General features: G+C 38.6%; 1 protein-coding gene across 2 annotated transcripts; it reads right to left on the reverse strand.

Moving 5' to 3' along the window:
* Positions 1 to 6,056: 6,056 nt before the first annotated feature.
* Positions 6,057 to 21,757, reverse strand: usp20 (ubiquitin specific peptidase 20). 2 transcript variants are annotated; one of them, XM_062988442.1, is made up of 25 exons: positions 21,655 to 21,757; positions 19,589 to 19,689; positions 18,979 to 19,032; positions 18,496 to 18,558; positions 18,258 to 18,392; positions 18,043 to 18,145; positions 17,607 to 17,676; positions 17,332 to 17,445; positions 17,056 to 17,134; positions 16,212 to 16,650; positions 15,132 to 15,278; positions 14,700 to 14,812; positions 14,345 to 14,517; positions 13,894 to 13,988; positions 13,754 to 13,787; positions 13,097 to 13,142; positions 12,793 to 12,973; positions 12,350 to 12,476; positions 11,487 to 11,656; positions 11,140 to 11,221; positions 10,840 to 10,948; positions 10,650 to 10,752; positions 9,513 to 9,581; positions 9,261 to 9,419; positions 6,057 to 8,711 (listed from the first exon to the last, which is right to left on the reverse strand). In XM_062988442.1, the coding sequence occupies exons 2-24, from the start codon at positions 19,667 to 19,669 to the stop codon at positions 9,265 to 9,267; spliced, it is 2,742 nt and encodes a 913-aa protein (XP_062844512.1). In that variant the 5' UTR covers positions 19,670 to 19,689; positions 21,655 to 21,757; the 3' UTR covers positions 6,057 to 8,711; positions 9,261 to 9,264. The 2 variants fall into 2 exon arrangements, with proteins under 2 accessions (XP_062844512.1, XP_062844511.1); XM_062988441.1 differs by lacking the exon at positions 6,057 to 8,711 and having other exon boundaries at positions 8,825 to 9,419.
* Positions 21,758 to 22,486: the final 729 nt, after the last annotated feature.

Below are 22,486 nucleotides of genomic sequence, written 5' to 3' on the forward strand. Positions count from 1 at the left end.
GATATGTAAATGTAAAAATTGGCTTAATGTGCCATTCCAATAATATAATCTGATACTTGTTTGAATCGATAACACCCACAAACATGGCAAGATCACTGGAGTTGAGGTTTGAACCCATGCGTCACTACCTCACCCATATTACTGTTATAATTTTTTCAACCCAAAAACATTAATCAGATGAACCAGGTTAAAGAAATTAATCACAATAAATGAATAAATAAAGTCAATTATTAATATTGAAGCACTCTGAAGTAGCCTTTGCAGACACAATTTTGGAATGTAGGATGAGTCTAAAGTATCTTGAGAAAACCATTGGGCACATGAGCAGAACATATTAAATTCTATACAAACACTAACAAGAAATAGATGTCAACACAACTGTCAGCTGTACAACATCAACACTACCTGCTATGGCAACTCACCTGGAGCTTAGCTGTTAATTGAACACCTTTGCTGTGCAGAGGTCAGTCGGATTATGATTAAACGCTAATCATATTGTGTGAATGATAATCAGGGTGGAACAAAACTGGATTAAACCAAATCAGATGGATTTTCTACAGACAGGAAACAAAGGAAACTGGATTAAACCAGCACACTTCCTGCTTTGTACTATGAAGGAAGGTAGTTTCCTAACATATGAGAAGCGTTGCAACATTCTTTGGGTTTTACAGACCAGCAAGACAGATCTTGCAAGTGGGAGTGAATGCAATCACATCTCCAGCAATAATTTTGACAGGAAATCACACCATTAAAGTAAAAAAAGTTTAAATATAAGAACATGTATAAAGAACATGTATTTCATGGCAGTGTTTAAGTTTTTTTTTATTATTTATTTATTTTATTTATTTAGTTTTTTTGTTGTTTAAAAAAACCTTTTAAGAATTTGAGTTTTTTTATTAGTTTATTGTGGACTGACAAAAAAGTTCTATAATGGTATTTAACTTCCCTGCATGCCATCTTAACTTTTCCTGTAAGCTTATTGATTTGATGGCAAAAAAAGTTCTATAATATCAATGAAAGCATGTGACTTCCATGTGCCCATATAAATAGTGCAAAACTTTTACTGCATTTACTGGACTGAGCCACAGACATTCTAACAATAATAAGAAACTCTTGGCTGGTCAGTAAAGATCAGAACATAACACTGATCCCAGATTTGCACTAACCAGAGCTGTGGTTTGGAGCCATGTCTAAGCACCTTCACGTCCTAAGTATCTGTATGAACAACTGTCTGTATGTACACAGTATGTGAAGGTCAAGTCAGGAAGAAAACCTAAACTGTCACCTCGTGCTGAGAGAACTTTTCTCTAAATGTTTAGATGGATGTTTAGATGTAAAGAAAGAACCACCAAGTCAGTCATAAATTAGTAGCTATTGGAACACTGGTGATACAGCACACAGTCAAGTTTACATTTAAATTTTTAGCACTTAGCAGATACTTTTATCCAAAGCGACATACATTATTGTGACAGTATACTGTCTAAGCAACTAAGGGTTAAGAACCTTGCTCAAGGGCCCAACAGTGGCAATCTGGCAGTGGTGGGGCTTGAACCAGTGACCTACTAGTCCAATACCTTAACCGCTAGGCTACCCAACAGCCCAACAACACTGTATTTACTGTTAAGAATGGTTGTGCATTATGCTACCTGATGGGGCTATTATGATGCCACTGTAACTGGCACATTACAGACAATAACAAAGTTTATTTCAAAATAGTTTAATCATAACTGCAGTTATTTGTTCCAACTGGATAATGACCCACCCCAAATATGATTTAGAAATGACTAAAACTGAGCTTTTTAGGAATATGTCAAGTGTACTGTCTGTGTCAGTAAATCAAAGCTAATAGCTGATTGAGTACAATGAGTTAAAAGACAATCAAATATTAGGTGTGTGATAAGTGTAAATATGAAATAAATATATTAAATAACTCCAATTTGTGAATGCAAAAACAGTGTATATTTGTCATTTAGTAACAATCAAGTACTCATTATTAAAATTCCAAGACTGCCAAAGCATACGTGTCTCTTAAAAGTGTGTGTAAACATTTGACTTGTCAAATAATGATCTGATCATGAAAGGTAAGAACATGAAAGACAACATAATCTTATTAGCCCAGAACAATATTTACAGTTCATTTATCCTTGTCAAATACAGGCTTAGCTAATACAGGCAATAGAACATAAATAATCACATAAATCCCTGACTGTCAGTCGTCCATTCCAAGGTAATCAGAGGAAGAGCTCGTACTCGTCGTTTCATCACAGCAGTCCTCTGCGTCTGAGAATGATGAGGTGTAGTGTAAGCCAGACAGTCTGTGATAATCCTGTTGAGAGATTTCTGGATAGCTGGACAAATCCATTGGTCTCTGTCCAGCCCGAAATCCAGATATGCTCCACATGTCCATCAACTGTGTACATATCGCACAGCCCATTGTTCTGTAATTTAAGAAGTATGAGAGTTTTAAGGATTCCAAGGCTCCAAGCAGACTTAGTGCAGAGGGTCCAATGCATTGATCTGTCAAAGAGCACTTTATTTTGTACTGGCTCCCTTGATTATGAGTGACATTTGAAATGACAACCCAGCAAATACAACCTGGTGCTGGTTGTACATCAAACCCTGAGCTGTGTGTAAGGTCCAGCCAAATGTGATACTGGTTATTTAACAAATCAGTTCCAATCAGGGTTGCCAGATTTACATAATTTGCTAATCAACATTAATTGGAGCAATAGTCACTGCTTAGGTTGATTTTGGTATTGGAAATATGAATAAATAAATAATTTATTTGGTTTTTTTTAAACAGTTCTTTTATTCATAGGAAATGTTTTGGAAAAGCGGGCGAAAACATCACCCTGTAAAAAGTATCTCAGTTCCATGGGAAAGCAATTGTTCTGGTAACAATAGACGTGTTTCCTCTTTTTTGTGTCTACTACACACACAATATCACAGACATGCTTCAGATACATTCACAGCCTGAAGCATAGACGTGCCCACAGGCTAAACATGGGCATCAAGGAGGAGCTTTTTTCGCAAATACACACACAGTTGTTGTCACGCCTCTTGTTTCCAAAACAAACTTTTATGCTTTAGGTTTGAGTGATATATAAAAACAAACATACATCTTTGCTGACAAATCTCTAGGGATGCTAACAAAAAAGACAATTTAACATCTTATTTCATGTTGGAGTGGGTCATGGTTTAGATCGAAAAAAAATATCCTCGAAAAAGACTTTAAAATCCTCGAAAACATTAATGTTACATCATCACTATCTATACTAAGAGAGTGTCATATATTAACAAATTTTTATTAATATAATATGTCTGATGCATACAAATGGCTCCCACAAGTGCTGATCGCGAACCATCCACCAAATCAGAACTATTAGTCAGTTGAATACATTCTACTCATCTCTACCTATCTTACGTGTACGTGTAAATATACGGTAGCAATGGAGTGTGACGTAGAGGACAGTGGGTGTAACAGGAAGCCGAAAATCTCTAAGCAATGTGTTAGTCTGTATCCAAGGGTTAGGTTCTTGGTGAACCCACGCCTGGAGGGAATGACATCAACGACAAAAGAAAGCCAGACGACAGAAGCTGTTGCGTGTGTCTCGGATGTCCTACGTGCAGACGCGTCTGATATAAGCGGGTCAGAGGTATCCAGGTCACGGGCACCATTCTCACTTTGGCTTTGCATTCAAGAATGTTTTACTTTGCACTGACAGGAGTGTTAAGGTCAATGCCCACACGGTGCCTTTTATCCCAGCAGCCAATTAAGAAGTGAGTTTTATGAAAGATCCTTGGAGGAATGTCCTCTTTTGTCCTGTAATCCTGGGAGTGTGTTGCACCTGTTCAGGATGATGCGGCCTAATCATGTTTTTGGGAGTCTGATGGACACAGACGGATACCAATCATCTTTCTGTCCTGCCTGTGAACAAAGATGTGACACAAATGAGCCTTTAATGAGGTACATGAAGAGATGACGTGACCATACCAATCAATATACCAATTTATTTATTTTATTAATAAATAATATTAAGTGGGCTGGAACTTTAACTTATTTTTCTAGTCTATCTGTTGAATTACAACACTATTTACATAGCACTGGCTACCAAGTAAAAAAAATCTAAAGTTTATTACCCTGGACACATGTGCAGCTACCCATCTTTGTGCGTGAATGTGCTGGAAGTAATACATTTACTGGAGCTAGAGTCAGCCTTTCTACCACAGACAATTTAAAAGTAGCCATGTTATTTTATTTGTTATTCTTTATAGACTAATTCAAACCAAAGCTGACAGTGAGCCATCAGGTCAAATTTTCTTGTTCATACAGCTTTCACATAAACAAAATTGTTAAAATCAAGTCACATTTAATGTGGCTGAAAGATCCATTGATGACCTGGTTTTAGCTTAGGCAGACAAATTTTACTTAAAATGTCCCAGTACCTTATAAAGTCCATGATTCCATGCATACTAACCTTGTTTTAATTGGTATTTAATAAATTTAAAAGCCTCAAAATCTAACAGACCCTTTCTTATACTGCTTTGTGTAGTTTATGAGCTACACCAAAATGTAGCAATGTAATTGCTTATGGGATGCTTATGTATATACACTGACTAATTGTTGTCTTTTGCTCTGTATGCCTAACCCTGTCAACCCCACTCATCAATGGAATGGGACCCCCATTGTCCAGACTTTGGTGTGAACCATTCTCAGCACTACAGTGACTTTAACATGGTACTGACATGGTAGTGTGTGCTTTAACATTAAAGTGTTTAAAAATCCTAACAACACTGCTGTACCTAATACACTCGTACCAGAACACATTTCTATGTCATTACAAAGTCTTTGTGTACCCACAAAGTACATCTATATGGTAGGTGAGTTACACACCTATAGATAGTGGAATGATTATTTATCTTCTAAATATAGTAGAGAGGAGATCTAATATGAAAGCAAACTAAGTGATTTACTAGCAGGTATACCACACTGTTATTCATAGCATTTTAGCTTTTGACTCAAGCAGACTGTAATTTCAGCTGAGACACACCCTTACTGTCAGAGCAAGCCTGCAGAGGTAAGTCTTAAGCACATGCTAGTGTTCACTGCCAGAGCTGCATTTGTTTTATAAGCCAGATGTGAAATGCATTCAGTTAGTAAAAAGAAGCCCTTCTAAATAATGAAGAAATATGACCACTCACATGCGCATGATGTCCGCACCTCTGTAGCAGGAGTGATGATGCTGAGCTGGCTCCTCCGCAGTGCTGCTCTTTTGTCTCCCCCGTTTCCTTTATCTGCCTGCCAGTAGGACGGGGACTGGAAATGACCTCATTACTAGCATGCCTCATTCACGTGTCTCCTGGGAGAGTGTTTGCTGGGGTAGCCCATGAACAGAGCTGAAACGAGAATGATGGCCTACATAGTAATGAATGGAGGGATATGAGGAGGAATAGTAGAATAGATAAGGGGGAGGTGATGGGCTCGGCTGAAACAGTCTGCATGTGGTTAGGATAAGGGGCAGTTATATGGTATAAAGTCAGCACACCATTTCTTTTATCTAACCTGTTGTGGAAACGGTAATCCCCAAACTTACTGTTATAGGTAAAATATGCTGTAGCGTTTATGTTTCCATTTACTAATAATAAAAGACCAAACCATCAAAAACACTTCACAGTTGGCAATATGCATTTATGTAGGTGGGGTCTGGTTGGTTGGTTGGCCATTAAGTGTTTACAAGCATAATTATTTTCATTGCCTAACAGACTAATGGCAGTGTGCTTTACTCCAGTTCCCTGAATACTTGGCATTGTACATGCAGATCTAGGATTGTGTGCAAGTGTGTGCAGGTACAGTTCTTTTGCTGAGTTTGTAATTTGCAGTGAGTGCTAGAACCTAGAACAGACTATTTTCACACACTGTATGACCTTCAGCAATCTCCGGTCATCATAGTGTTTTAAATTTATGCTATAAATGTATAAAAAGTGTGGATTATTCTTCAAGACATTATACAATCAATGTGTAACTACATGATTCATATAGAAACGAGAACACCCACTGATGAAAGAATAGCTTTTATTAGCTTATTTATCAACAAGTCAGTAACATCTAAACGCTCAGATTAACAAAGTCAGTAAAAGCCATTACACCAGCATTAAGCTTAGAGTTTCAAATGGTTGGAATTCACATAAATAACAAAACAGACTTTCCTGTTACTTTACATTTACAGAAATATTTTACATATTTATTCACCAGCTTACATCAACCATTAAGATGTCTATAACTGGTTCATATAGCACAATAACCTTACATCCTAAGAGCAAACACACACACACACACACACACACACACACACATATATATATATATAAATATACAATTAAAATAAGACTAAATAAATATGTATCTTGAAATTAGAAAGTGGGATTAAGCTGATATCACATCGAACAATGGCTGATTTAAACCACCAGCCTACCGCCAGCCAATTTACCCGCCTTTATATTTTGCCCGCCTTACCTGTCTCTATTGTGAACACTTTTTTTCACTTGACCTTTATGCTAAATCAACTTTAGCTTTGAGCTCCTATTCAGTTTATTAAGCCCATTCTTAATTTTTTGACATATGAAAACAAAAGTCAAAGCTACAGACATATCTTGATCTTTTGTGTGATATTTACTGAAATGTAAGCCATTTTAAGAAACAGAAAGGGCAAATATCACTCAGCTTTGACACAGATAAATTAGAACTCAAACATACCCGGTGCACCAAACTGAATTTAGATTGTGGTCTTGTTCCATTTCAATTGAAGTCTGTATGTTCGTCTGCTGTAGATCTTTATTATATTTAGTGTCTGATACTTTACCAACAACAAAAAATAATGACAACAGGACCTGAAAAAGAAAATCACTGAACCAGCCAAGACAGTCTTGTGTGGTGTGAAATCTATTCCTATGCAGTTCAATTACAGTGGATTCAAAAATTATTCCTACCCCTTGACTTTCTGCTCCATCCACGCTTAATTACCATAGTGACAAAGTGAAGATGTTTTTTCAAATATTACCAACATATTTTTAATTAAAAAGCAGTGTACATCAATCCCTCTAAATCCATTAGTGTACAGTGTTAGTGTCAAACGTTGTTGCTGAAAGCTCTGTACCACTGGGAGTAGAAATTTAAAAGTGGTTTAACATCAGATTGAGATTCAGGGCTTCATCCACATCAAATGTAAGTAAAATGTAACATTCATTTACTGGCCACTTTCACTAACATATACTGTACAAGTCTTTGAAAAAGTTGGATATGAATTGCACTAAAAAGAAACCTGGCTTCACCCACAAGCTTTCTAAAACTCAGCTCTGTTTACACTAAGAGAAGTTTAACATGGCACAAGAAAAACATCTCCAACTTCAGAAAATTCGTTTTCACAGTGTAATTTTGATCCACATTGCAGTGGGTTGGGTGCCACTAAAAAAAAAACTGCTCACAAGGCAGGATCAGAACCTAAAAAAGGTCAATCCATGGGAGCATAACACACTTACATATTTACTACCTCACATGTAGGTGAAGCTTAAAGTAACTGTTTCACCTTTTGTCACCTTTTCTTTTAGGGGGTTTAAAGTAACCAACTTGAGGTTCCAACTTTAGAACACCAAAATTTTCCAAAATGAATGTTTGAATAATAGGCTAACAAATTGATTCGGTTTGATTGATTTGGTTCGGCTTCAAAGCAGTGGTGCATTTGTATCATTTTTAACATGTTAGGGTGAACCACTTGGTTCTAATGCACACTGAAGTGCTCAGAGCTCAGATTTTCATATCATAGCTGTCCATTTCTTAGGCGTGATTTTTTCATTTTACATTGTTCTTGTAAAGATAGTGCAACTGAACCATTTTAGTGAAAAGTTCTAAATTTAATGTACTTTATACTATATAGATTCATGCCTCTGTAGTGCATGCTTTGGTAGCATTTTGTAAACAGCCTGTTATGGCTTTTTGTATCTCTTAAGCTTCTTCTGTTTTGTTTCTGTACTGTTACTGCATTCATGTGTTCAGTTCTAGTGTTTAACTGTATAATGGTGCTTTGTGTCAGTAATTATATAGGCGTGAAACGTGCAACATTTTAATGACCTACCATATTGTGTGCACTACCATGTGCATCATACTTAAAATATTTCATAGATACTGAAAGGGATTTATGCTATCTTGCTTTGCGTGCATGTGGGGAGTTTGCTGTTGCGTCTGCACATCAGTAGGAGTAGCGAGTTACATACAGTAGATTTAATGCTACACTAATTGATTCATTCATGTCATTATGCTCTGGAATTTTAGTCTGCTAATCTTCCTGGCAGTAATTATCTGCTGCCTAGGACATACTGTTCATCCCACAAAACTCCTCCAAATCTTTTTTACAGGCTTTGTGTAACAGAATAAGGATATTATTGCACAGTCATAATATAATTATACAATAAATAAGAGCATGTGGGAGATGTATGTGTACAACGGAATAAACATACTTTCCCAACCTGCAGGAAGTAAATAATTGAATACCTGATGTTCTCCAGTAAGAACCTTCCAGTCTACCCACCCTGTATTACTGGATGTCTAAGTCTATTACATGTAACAGACCATTGTATTAGATGCACTTACAAAGTGCTTACAGGAAAGCAAGCAGAAACATGGTGCAAATAAATTCGAACCGCATTCAGGAAACCACCTGCATGGGAGAGAAAAGAATGAGAAATTTGTTCACATCAGCAGGCCAGACAGCAAGAGATGGCAATTAATTCCCTGTAAGTTTGCTATTCATAAACATGATGGCACAGCAGATAATGTTGGTGCCTCACAGCTCCAGCGTCCATGGTTTAATCTTGAGCTCTGGTGTTTTTTACACATGCAAATCATAGATGGTTACTCGAAACCAGTAAAGAACAAGTGAATTATTCAATAAAATGTTGTTGAAATTCTGAATAAATTAAACTGTACATATAATACATACACCTGTGTATTTTACATCATTAGCTTATACGTTACAAGGTGCTCAGATATAAACCATATTTATTTATAGTCTATTTAAAATAAATATGAACAATATATAACAGAGATTATAAGATCAGTTTTAATTTATTGCAGCAGTTTCTCTGTGCCCACATGAGACAAACATCATGCTGTCTCGTCGCTTACTAGTGTGACCGCAATGTAAACACTCTCTGAACTCAGACTGTGTGTTTAATGTGTGTTTACGCATGCGAGTGTTGTTGCATACTTTCTCAGAGTGCTCTGGTTTCTGCCTCAATTTTTCTCTCTCCGTGTGTGTCAGAGTCTCGAAGACTGACGCTCTGTCTCACCGCAATCTCCGGACCACCACCATATATGCCCAACAAGTACTGCCACGTCTCCTCTGAGATCTGCCCGTAGTCGGCCCCTAAGCATGTACAAACACACAGTTTACGAAGTGCAGCAACGATAACAGTAGTCAAGAATTTCTCTATTAAACATGCAAGTCAATCAACTGTACCATGTTTAAGCTGTGCATGTCCTCCCTTCATCACTGCAATCTTACTGTTGTCGATCGGGCCTGGAGGCTCTGCCAAGATGAAGAAGACGAATAGTAATTAAATAAAAAGCAATGAGAGGGGTTTACATTTAAACAAACTGAGTATGTGGGTGGTCTTGGCAACTCTTGAGTAGTATCAGAATGTCTGCATTACAGACAGTGTGGTGGTGGCTATGTTGTAGGAGCTTGAAAAGTGAGTGTGTTTACAATTCGCTTTGGCAGCCTGTAAAGTGCTTCCTTCCAGGGGCATCTGGAGAAAGTGAAATATATCAGAGCACAAGCAGCCGATGTGTGAACTGATTCAGAGTTTTACATAATTAATAGACAGAAATACAGTTATAATTACAGCTCATTTGAACGGCATCCTGATTAAAACAGAAGCCAGTCAAGCTGTAGTAGAACTGTAATAAAAAATAACTGTCTGTGCATAAAACTAGAAAATTAAAAAGCACTCAAAAGAGCATTTATCATCTTAAAATCTACAAATACCATCAAAAGAACAACTGAAACATCTAAGATGTCATTATGACTGTATAGGTGTATTCAGAATACAATAATAAATTCTGTGTGTTCAGTCCAAGTTACAGTCTCAGTATCATTTTTAGATGAACGCTTTTAAAATACTTGCGCTGCACATATTGCTCCATGCATATTTTGACCTGGAATATTTATCCATGGGTGTTTGCGTGGCACAGCGGTCTATTGCGCTAGATAACCACCGCTAAGATCCGGATTCAGATCTCAACGGTATTCAAGCGTATATATAGACATGATTGGTTGTGTCTGAAAGCATGGTGGCCAATGTCCTGTGGTTTTGCCCAGTGGTTCCTGGTAGAATATGACCTGCTGTGACCCTAAAGAGGATAAAATGGTTAATGAAAATGAAATGAAAAAAATAAAACCCCTTTATCTTCCTTGGTCTCCATGTAGTTGTTGCAAAGCTTTAAAGTTTGTCATGAAAATTATTGCATTTCAATCAAGAAAACTGCAAAATAGAAGCCTATTTAGTCGTGGTCTCAGACTTTTCGTCCCTGCTGTGTATGTGGGTGTGGGTTCATGTGTACCTAAATAAAGTTGTGTGTATGCTTGTGTTTATACCGTTGCCTTTTCCCTTGACAAAGCTCTCCCACTCCCTGAACCACTGCATGCTGATGCACAGAATAACTGTAGGAGCTTCCTCAGCCTGGAACTCCTTATTGAGCTGCAGACAGAAAAATGACTACTCAACATTCCTGGCAACACATGTAAAAAGTTACATATGAAAGACTGATATTTGTCATTATTTTACCTTAATAAATGTGTCAATCTCAGTTTTTCTGCGCTTGGCTAAAGCCTCGATCTCCACTTGACAGATTGCACACACGTACAGATGATTTACAGCTGGACCTCCTCCAAACCTGAACCAGAGGAGAATGCAAGACTTGCATAAGCGTCCTGCTGTCAGGATTATGAATCGGTGTATGTAGAAGGTGTGTGGGATGGTGTCTGTCTGGTGGATTTGATTTCTGCCCAGTTAGTCTACGCTGTCGAAATTTGTTTACAACACGGTGCCTGTGTTAATATACTCACGATTTACTGTCAGACCCACCTGTTGTAGAGGTGTTCCCACACATTCTGAGGCAGGATCACCACCAGATCATCCACGTAGTGATACTTGGTAGGAGGGATTCCTGCACAACATGGCAACTCGGTGAGCACACTTGCAAAAGCAAATGCTCCGTTGGTGATAAAATTCTCCACCCCACCCCAAACTGTTTATAAAATACTTTCAGTATAATATTTTTTCTTCTCATGCCACTTCCAAGCTACTTAGGTCCAAGTACCAGTATGCTGGCGAATTCTTTTAGTGTTACAACTGTTATTTTTTTCTTATTTAATTCAATGCAGAAGTAGTAATGAGCATCATGTTGGACATGCACATGTGTGTTGGCAAACCTCCATGCTGGCACAGGAAGGTATGGTTGGTGACAGGTCCAGGTTCAGTGAAGGTGTTGAACTTGTTGAGCCATTCTCTTGAGATGTAGAACTGTAACAGACTGGGTTCCTTCAGATTTGCCAGAGCTATGACCTTCTGTCTCTCTCTCACTGATTCCTCACTGCTCTTCCTGAGTGAAAGAAAATAAATACAGCAGCATTAGTAAACACTGAAAATGAAGTACCTGGTCGTTATTTACATGTTTTTATGTTGTTTTACTGATGTTGCCAAAAATGTTGCATTTTCCCCTTATTCCTCTCAATCTAGCCGTATACAATTATAACTTCCCCTGCAGCTACAAACCCCCAGCCTGACCAAGGACAGCCACAGACTATGAGACGCCTTCTTTGACATGCACACTGTCAGCAAACACTTCTTTTTACCTGCCAAAGCAGACGCACTACTATACATAAATCAACCATCCCTGGTGCAGGTGCCTTAGCCAGCCAGCAGAGGCCGCAATTACAGCAGCAACAAAAAACCCATTTGACCTTTTCCTCCTTCAGGTACAACCAATTGTGCCTGTACAAATGCACATACAGAATGGTCGAAGGCACAGCTAAGGGCTCGAGATCGCAGATGTGGTGGCCTAGTGCATCAGACCACTGAGCCACGCTGGTAATACAATGTAATCTCCTAAAGATACTTCAAAGCATTTCATTAGACTGAGGTTCAAGTCACACATTCTCATATCAGATTAGTCTTTTCCTGTTTGGTCTCAATCTAGTCGTCTCCAGTTCCCTCCAGAATCGAGCCATTAGCACTGTCCCCTGCACCTGGTTTCGAACAAATAGAAAATCAAGAATACCTAAATGTGTCTTACCTGTAAAAGAGGACGTAGGCTTCAGCATTTTGTACGACAGTCTCGTGTACCTCTGTTACATACTGGTCATCAAACTCAAACCACTGCCCATTAATTACATTCTGACAATAGGCTATGTAGTGGCCACCTAAAGGAAAGAATAAACCAAATTATGTAAGGAATATATTTTCATTTCATTTCATTTACAGCTTTATTCTGGCCAGGATAGTGGCAGGTCTGGTTTTATCAATAAATACTGGGTAGAAGTAGGAATACCCTGTACAAGGGGCCAATCCATTGCAGGGCTTTAGTTAAACCCAGACATAGCCAATCTTGTGTGGATAGATGCCCGGGTGACCATTAGCACTGCACCCAGATCTCAAAGTGGTGGGTTAGTGTAATAGGGCTTCAATATTCCTGAGGTTGTACTGTTAAGAACATGATGTTGATGGGATGGAACTCACTGCCTGCTGTGCCGTGGTGACAGATGACGGAAAGCAAGTCGTAGGTAGTAATCTGAGATGGACTATCTTTGGCCAGGAAGGGCTGCAGGTCCAAACCCTCCAGCGGAAAAGAGACATGGCTGCTAATTTTAAATGAATACATCACCTCATGCCTGAAGCGCTTCAGGTGAATACATAAAATCTGCCAAAAGAAAATACAACACATACACAGAAAAGGACAGAGAGAGAGAATTATCGAGACTATTGAAAACTTTTTAATAAAAACAATTATTTGGTAGAACTAAGTGTGAAAGCAGATGCTTACCTCTGGGAGTCGTAGGACTTTACAATACTTTACACCATTTCTTAATCTGTGGAGACATTTATTTTGTTTTGTTTACACATTGTTGTTACATAATTAGAACTGCTTAATTACAATTAGGGTTTGGTCACAACAGTACATTTAAAATACCACATTTGAAATATAACAAATAAACATTATACTACTATGATATGGAATATATGTACAGTATAAAGATTACTGGTCTGGTCTGAGGTGAGTTTGTTGTTATATTTGCCTTCACTGGAGTTTGTCTAGAAATTGGTGCCCATTCAGTCAAAACACTGCCGTATTTGTAACATCAGGCACTGAAAAAGCTTAATAGGGTTGGGGGTCAGATTAGAGCTTCAAGTTTTTGTAGACCGAGGTCATGAAATTATGTTTTTCTGGATCTCGCTTCATGCTGGAACAGGGCAGAACCTTTAAACTGTTGTCACAATGTTGGAACCATAGTATTAATTTTATATAATTAAACACATTAGCAATGGGTGTGGCTAAATTAGGAAGGCAGTCTACTTTCAGCTATATAGTAAATAATGTGTATGTGTGTCTATACTTATTTATGTGTTACTATAACCACATGTTCATAGCAACAATACAGCACCAGATCATTCTAAATATGATGTTTATGGAAGATCTTACTTTTTACATCGCTCACAGCTGTACATGTTATCCCCTAAAAAGACAAAAATCCCAAATCCATTAACAATGTTCGTTGTGATTAATGAAAGGACTAGGCTATGGGATCAGAACATGAGTCGAATATTCTTGTTCTGTTTCACCTTTCAGTTCATCTGCAGCAAAGAAGGCAGCAAGGCAATCCTCTAGTGTCACCATGGGACCCCAAAACCAGCTGGGGATACAGGACACCACAAACCTGCAGACAGCAATTATGGAACTTAAGTTTGTTTGTTCACATACTTTTGACAATTTAGTGTAGCTTAACTGTTAGCTATGTCCATCTTGTAGACCCAGTGAAAGCATTATTCACTAAATATGTATGGAGGTGATTGAAACAGCTTTATTTGAAGGTTCTGACTGGAACACTATGTAATTAAATTGTAGGAGTGTTATGAGAGCCAGTAAAAGCCAATAAGAGCCAGAAAGAGCCATGCCTCTAATCATGTCATCAGATCAGTTCTTGGATTGGATTTCGCTTCACCTGTAAGACGCTTTGGAAACAAGCACCCCTCAATTGAACAGATGTAAATACAAAATGCATTTTTGTCCCACCTGCGTATCGATTCCATGATGTAGGAGATCCAGCCCTGGGCGGCATAGGTCTCTGCGCACATGCCCATCTTGGCAGGAGTGCTCTGGTGGATCGAGGAGTGGAGCTTAGCCAGGTCTTCTTTTCCCGGAATGGGCAGAGACAAATCCTGAAAAGTTTCGACTGTTGTTGACACCTAAAGGTGCATAAAAAAGAAGTCTGTAAATGCTATATTAATACACAGTTATAAAAAATGAAATTAAAATTAAGTGAAAATTAGTTAACACATCATATACAAAACAAACTTCTGCACATTTCATTGCACAATTATTGTGCTTAAACTGTTCATTGTGCTTAAACACACACACACACTCTCACCCGGTCACATGTCAAGCACTGGACCAGACTCAGAATGGAGCCGTCAAAGATGTCAGAGATAATGCTACGGAAACGGGATTGCTTCTTCTTCCTGGTACCTAGGAGCATTTGAGCTGAAAACCAAACAGAAGAGGGTGGTTATGAAAAACACCATATGTGTCCATCTTCCTCTGGTCCTTTATCAGTGGACACAGAAAGTAACAGATGGGCTTAATAGGCAGTAATTGTAAACCCACAAAATTCATCAGTATGGTAGATAAGCAGATGAAGCTTATATTTTATGAACATACACACTAAACATATGTACCTACTAGCGTGCTTGCTGTGTGCATTTTAAAGGACCTTTTGACACCATGCTTAAAACACAGGCTTTAATTAATCACAAAAGCTTCAATAAATTCCAAAAAAGACATGCTATATTTATTATAGAACCTTTCTTAAAAGCGTATGCAGGGTTGGCTCGTAGAGGGCTGGATCTGGCTGGACTGCCGGACAGTTTGGAATGGAATTCCTGCACACTGTGGGTGGGGCTGCAGGGACAAGACGCCGGGCGATGCATGGCAGCTTCATTATCCGGTTCTGATGGAACAAAGGGAATCAGCATTTAAATTCTAAACAGGATGCACCATTCATTAAGTGAGTATCAGTATTATGCTGGATGGTATTGACTGACACTACACATATCATCTACGTGACACAGATTGGTTACTATTTTGGTTATTCAGTACATAGGACCAGTTACTGAGAGCTTTAAGCATCTGTACCATAATGAAAGTTGACGAAAACGTTTCTTGCTAGGAAAAAGGTTGTTCTCTTTGTCCAAGTGTTTTCCTCACAGCTCCACAACTTCCAAAACTTGCAGTAAATAAAAAGTGTTGCTCTGTGATAGACTGGTGACATGCCCAGGGTGTTTCTCTGCTTTGTGTTTAGTGTTTTCAGGTAGCAATAGTTTCACCATGATTAAGTGGTATTTAAAAAATAAATCAGTAGATAGTGTATTGTCTATAATATATCCAACAAGGATACTTATAGTGCCAGAACTTCATGGGCATTTCTAAACGTTAGTATAATGTTTTAAAAGAAAAAGCATAAAAGTCAGTAAAAGTCGAAGCCCACTGACAGGACAGGAGGAGCAGAGGATGTTTTTAATCCACAATGTCTGCAGCCAACTGTAAGCTATGGTGGAAGATTTCTAATAGTATGGGCTGCCATCTGGTGGAAATCCTTAGGTTCAATAATTGCTTAATATTTGGGTAATTAACTGCCAACAAATATCAGGCACTTGTAGAGGCAGCTGGTGCGCCCTAAAGTTTAAATGCTCCTCCTTGAACATGTTTTCATATTCCAGGATGAAAATGAAAGTGTTTTAATGAGCAACTACTAAAACACATTCCCTGGCCTGCCCGATAAACATTACTGAACACTTATATGAAAATTCTAGAGAGCTCTTGTTGTAAAGACAGCAGTATTTTGAATTTATAATTTAATCCAGAATTAATTCAACATGTGTACCTGTGTTCCCTTGAGTCTGGCTGGTCCTGGCTCTCCCTATCTGCCCTCCAGATCGTTCGTTTGGTTCTTCCTGAGCCGCCGTGTCCACATCAGCGTCCTCGTCCATCTCCTGCGTCCTCTCTTCTCCTCTGTCCTCCCGCCGTCTCTCCTTCAGCTTCTCTTTCTCGGAGATGCCCCCGCTACCCCTCGTTCTGGTGCACTCATCCCGTATGAGCAGCTCCGTGTCGCCTCCTGCTCTCTCTCCGTCCCCTCTCTCACTCCCCGAACCAGAGTCACATGACAGGAAATCGTCCTCGGAGGGGTCCCCGTCTGCGTGGCTGGGGTTGTCGTGGTTACTCTCGTGGTCACTATCCGCGCTGAAGGTGCTACTGTCAATAATAGACTCCTTTAGTTCCTCGTGGAGCTGATCCATGAGACAGCGCAGAAACTCCTGAGTGTCCTGGAGGAGACAGAGCATTTACATTTAGCAGACACTTTTATCCAAAGTGACTTACAGTACTGTGACCGTATATTGTCAAAGAAATTGGGGGTTAAGGGTCTTGCTCAAGGGCCCAACAGTGGCAACCTGGCAGTGGTGGGGTTTGAACCGGTGACCATTTGATTACTAGTCCAGTTCCTTAACCACTAGGCTACAACTGACTAGAGCATGTGCTTCAGTTATACTGGGGGTCTGAAAACATGATGTGTCAGGTATCAAGCAGTAATTGTATATCCACAAAGTTCATCTGTATTGTAGGCAGGTAAAACAATGCATGAGTGTATGTACGAGATAATGTGCTCTGTGAGTTCATATGCACAGTGTAAGAGAATTGTACTTTTGTGATAAGAAGCTTTATTTACACACCTGCTGAGCATAACCTCGAAACATGGGATTCACCAGCTTAATGCCATGAAACAGACTAGTGGGGACAACATAACTGGGCCTGAGAGAAAAGAGAAAAGAAATTAATACAGAAGAAAAAAATCAATGTGACAAAAAACAAATCGATAAAGAAATAAGAATTTATAACAAACTAAATTGGTTAGATCAACCTCCCAACATGGAGAAGCTTTTCTAAGCCTGAGCATATTACATTACTGCAGTGTGTGTGCGTGTGTGTGTGTGTGTGCGTTCCTCTACCGTTTCTTGTGCCAGAGCTCGGAGATGAGTTTCTGATAGCTTTTGCACAGTGCAGGCTTTTTATCTGTACGGACCAGCCCACTGCAGTCCAGGAAAAACTGAGTCAACGGAGGACTGGAAGAAACAGAACAAGAAAATAATATTTATCTTAAGCTCAGTGTGAAACTGGATTTGCAGGCAGAATGTAAACAAGTTGAGTTTTAGTTTATAATTTTCCACCAAATTCCACTGATTCTCCTGAGATCACAAATGGAGACGTAACATGTTGGACCTACCAGTTGGAGAGAGCCTGCAGCGCTGCATTCATGTAACAGGAATTTCCAATGTTCTTCATCCCTGTTAGGCCTGAAAGGGAATCAGAGATAAAAGAAAAAAATAATTTTACCGTTTATATTCAGAGCAGTATTGTGTATGGAAAGCCCCGCTTAACTCAATGTGGCTTCCACCGCTCCCCCCAAAAGTTAGTCATAGGTGTCTGGGCTAGTCCAGGAAATCGCATATTACAGACAGCTGTGTTTGTGTGGATGCTTGGTTAGGCTGGTGGCTCTGCTGAGATTCAAACTTGTGAATACAGAAACTCCGCAGAATGTGCTAGTCGGTTAAACCTCTGCGCCACCCAAACGCCCCAGTGCTACACACTTCTTTAAACTTAACACTGTATATATCATACTACCAGCCAACCAGATCTTTCTTATGTGTTTGTTTGTTTACCTCTGGGCTTAAACTCATCGTCCTCGGACTCTGAGCCTTCATCATCTGCCACAGCAATCGGCACTGCTTTTAACGGGTGGCTTACACCAAGAGTAGGGGAATCCTGGGAACAAGGAATATTCTACCATTACCAAATGATGAGTGTTAAAATCTGTGAACAAAGTAAAGAGGTTCAAAAGGTTTTTGGTGGTTCAAGACAGGAGACATGACAGTACCTGATTAGGAGCTTTGTAGTGTTGAGTTGCGGCTACTGGTCCTGCAGGTCTCTGCTCCAGAAACACTTCTCTTTCACACATGTAACACCAGACTCTAAACGTAGTCAGGTTCACAGTCAGGTTGTGCTTCTTTGTCTACGCACAGTTACATGGGTGAATAAATATGCAGGATAGGTTAAAAGACAAGACAAAACCATGGCTGCTTAATAGACAGATGTTACGTAAAGTTCTAAGTTACCTGTGCATGTGAAGTGCTGTGGTCCGAGAAGGACTCTCCACACCCCACATAAGGACAGTCACACTAGGGAAATGACAACAGTAGTTAAAAAATGACAATAACATTGGAAAATGTGTTTGTAATATTTGGATACTTTATAAGTGTCATCAGACACATACATATATTAAGACCATTTGAACTGAACAATGCTCTTATATTATAAAGAACACAATCATCATCATCATAGCTAAGCTAGCTTACAGACTAAAAAGCAACAAACTAAAAGCTAATTAGATGGTTAACAAACTAACTAACTAACAAACCTACTAGGTAACTTAAACATCTGATGTGGGATGAAGTTCTACACACAGAATTTCTGCTTCCAAGAATTAATTAGCTATGTTAAAACTAATAACTGACAATTTTCCTGCTAGCTGTGCACCATGTATTGCTACTGAATGGTGCTGTTTTGTCATCAATGCTAAAATAGATAACACAACTCACCTGAAGACATGCCCAGAGGTTGGGACCACCTACCCCACATGATTGACAGGTGCCCTTTAAATAAAGAAATAAGTTTAAACACGTTTAAACACTTTTCCACTGCAAGGTACCCTACAGTACACATGCTACAAATAATTTCGTCTATTTCGTCTATCGCTCCATCCACCATAGGACCACTACTGGACAGATATGATAGTGACATGGTAGTGTGTGGTGTGCTTGTACAAGTACATAGGGTGCAGCAGTGCTACAGAGATTTGAAAGCACATCAGTGACAATGCTGGATTATGAATAGTCCTCCAAGCACCAGAACCAGTGTGTCTAACAGTGGTCAGTACATCCAAATGTCAAACAGAAATAAACACACCACCACTGGTACTGCACTATAATGTGTTCTACATTTAAAAAAGGTTGAATTTTTATGGATGGGTGCTGTTGGTAAAAAATCCTGTGTTGCAACTGTAAGGTAGGTGTAGCTAACATACAGGCAGCTTCTTGTGTCAGTTTATTTGACTTTTGATTAAAGACCGTTACATTACAGCATATATTTATGTGTAAACATAAACATATTCAAATCTTTTAATAATAACTTATCTGCTCTTTGCCTTGCCTTTGATTTCTGCAGAAGTTCATCCTTGGTCACTTCACCTACTGAGTCCAGGTGAGGGCAAAGTTCACCACAGTCTGTCATCTTTTGGGCTTGAAGTCAATCTGGAAACATAAGAAACATTAAGCAAGGAGCACATAATGAAATACTTGTAATTTTTAAAATTTGTAATGACTAATCATCACATATGTAGGCCATGTACCGACAGTACATGGACAAACCGTTCAACCCCCACCCCTGCTGAATATGTGCTTTTATTCCAACTATAAATCATTGAAGGAACAAAGGGGCAGTGTAACTGCAAGATAGCTGGTAGACAAGATGCAGCACAGCAACAAAGGTTGTTGATCCATGCCTCTGGTCAAAGGTCAACAGAAAGTAAAGTAATGTTAGAAGTAAAGTATTTGGCTGATGAAAGTTTGCTGAGCACTATAATGCAATATCATGCTGTATAAAGTCACTGTAAATGGTTCTATACATTTTCTCACGTAGGTGTGACTCTGCATTCTTACTACCTCTCACACACTAAACTCTTAATTTTTTGTATCTTTATTTAAAAAAAAATAAAGGGAATTGTTATTCCAATATCTCCCTGTTGAGTTCTATTTGTGGTGGGCAGTCCATATACTGGCATCAATCTAAAGGTGAAGGAAAACTGAAGTTACCAAAGGAAACCACATAAACTTACACAGAGCTGGAGGTAAGAGTCAAACATGCATCCCTAAAGCTGTGCCACAGCAATAGTACCTGCTGCACCAGAGGGCTGCTCATCTTACAAATACTATGTATAGAAATTCAGTCAAATATGTGGTTTGCATAAACGGTTTTTGACTAACAATGAAAACTGCCCTCCTGCCCTCCCAGGAATACATTATCAGTGAGTTTACAGGGGGTTTTGCTGCATTTGTTTACTTTGTGAATAAATGAATGTATATGAGTATGTAGGACACTTACATCATTCAGCTTTATAAGAGAATTTGAGTTCATTCATATGTTTAATTTTGATTTGGTGGTGTAGATACAATTCATTTTAATCTTAGTCCTTGACTGTACATGCTTGAATTTAGTACAGCTTGTAACTTTTCTGTGCCCATAGACATAAGGCTAGTTTAACTGCAAACAGTGGTCTCTTTTCCAAGTCTGAGAAGAAAATTCCAAATTGTCATACACTTAATAAAAACTTGAATTAATCGAAGACCATAAAAACAGGTCTGCCATTAGAAAAAGGTGAAACAAGGGTGTCTGTCCACAATCAAGTCATCTTTACTTCATTATGTACTTGAGAAAAACCCAAAGAAACCAAAATCACTGCTCCAAAATGGCTCTCTGCATAAGTGATGTAAAGAAAAACAGACTGAAGCTTGACTAAAGTGTCACTGTAAACAAACAAGTGAGCTTTACATAATCATGGGCTTAGATGCCCCTTAAAGTTTGTTGCTGATCAAATGGATAAAAAGGCAGGAGCATGAAGGTTTTTCCTGCATGGCAAAATGCACTGCTGAAGTATTCAGTGTGATTTGCATAAACGTTTCTGACTTTGTAGAGAACAATATGTTTAAAGTAATTGTCTGGGGTAAAAACACATACACTCCTGGTGGTGAATATTGACAAAAATGCAAAAGATAAAAAAGCAAAGTTAAAGTACATTAATGGTACACAATGCAAATAAATTACTAAATAGTCATCTACTATTCAGCTGTTTTCCAAATTTAAAATACATGCCAGCCTTATAATTTTTATAAAATAAATTGGTGTAAAGAGGGAAAACAAAACATCCATCACTGCTTGTGTTATTGTTGGTTGCATAAATGACATTAAGCACTTTTAGCATGCAAAATATTGTCCTCTTGCAAATGAATACTAAAAATATGATTAAATCTAAATATATACTAAAAACATATTCATTTATCTGCCAACTAACAGAATATTCTACTGTTAGCAACATCATCCACAAAGCCATTTAAAGCTCTTTATAGAGGCCGTTGCCCACGACACAACACCACTCGCATACATTTAACAAAAACAAACCCAGTGACAGTCACATAAAAACAAAGAAACGATTACCTTACCAGTGTGGGCAGAAGAAATGTTCCAGATCTGTCATTCTAAAGCAAAATAAAATGTCGCATATTGTCTTTAGCGCCTGTGGCGCTAGCTGGCTAACCGACAGAGCTGGGAGTCGATCCCGAAAGGAGTCGATTCTACGAGTCTATGATTCTATGAGTTTTGGAATCGAATGGATTCTGCTTGTGTTTGCGCACAAAGTACAAACTGTGGATAGGAGGTCAAATAACAAAACATTTAGGATCATGTGCAAAGCAGAACAGGCAGTTTAGGAGAGTTATAATGCCAGCGTATGTATAAAAATGATGTAAAGTATTTAGATTTTGTTAACAGTCATCAGACACGACATTCTTTAATTTTAATGTCCATCTGACACGTCGAGATTGTTTGGACTTTTAGCAAGAGGATTCACCATGCATATTGCGTTATCTAAAACATGTTAAACGATATAAAACATGTTCCATATTTTAATTAAACATCATGTGTCAGTCCCTCTGCACTTAAACTGATTTCGTATAGTTTAATAAAAACAAATACAACATTTCATGAATTAACACATATATACAACATCTAAACAACACAAACACAAAAGACCTTGGATCTTGTTTTATTTACCAATATCTTTTTCTCTGTCCGGAAAAGAAATACTTTCTGGAATCGACTCATTGAATCAATTCGATCGATTCCTATCAAGAGAATTGAGAATAAGAGTCGATTCCATTATTCATGGAATCGAACAACCTTCTGAGGCAGCTTACGCACATCAACAATATAAACACTGATTACACCCACAACTCCGCCTCCATCATTCATCTGTGTATAATGTAAAATTTCTCA

This window comes from Trichomycterus rosablanca, chromosome 26 (genome assembly GCF_030014385.1).
Source record: "Trichomycterus rosablanca isolate fTriRos1 chromosome 26, fTriRos1.hap1, whole genome shotgun sequence".
Taxonomy (NCBI): Eukaryota; Metazoa; Chordata; class Actinopteri; order Siluriformes; family Trichomycteridae; genus Trichomycterus; species Trichomycterus rosablanca.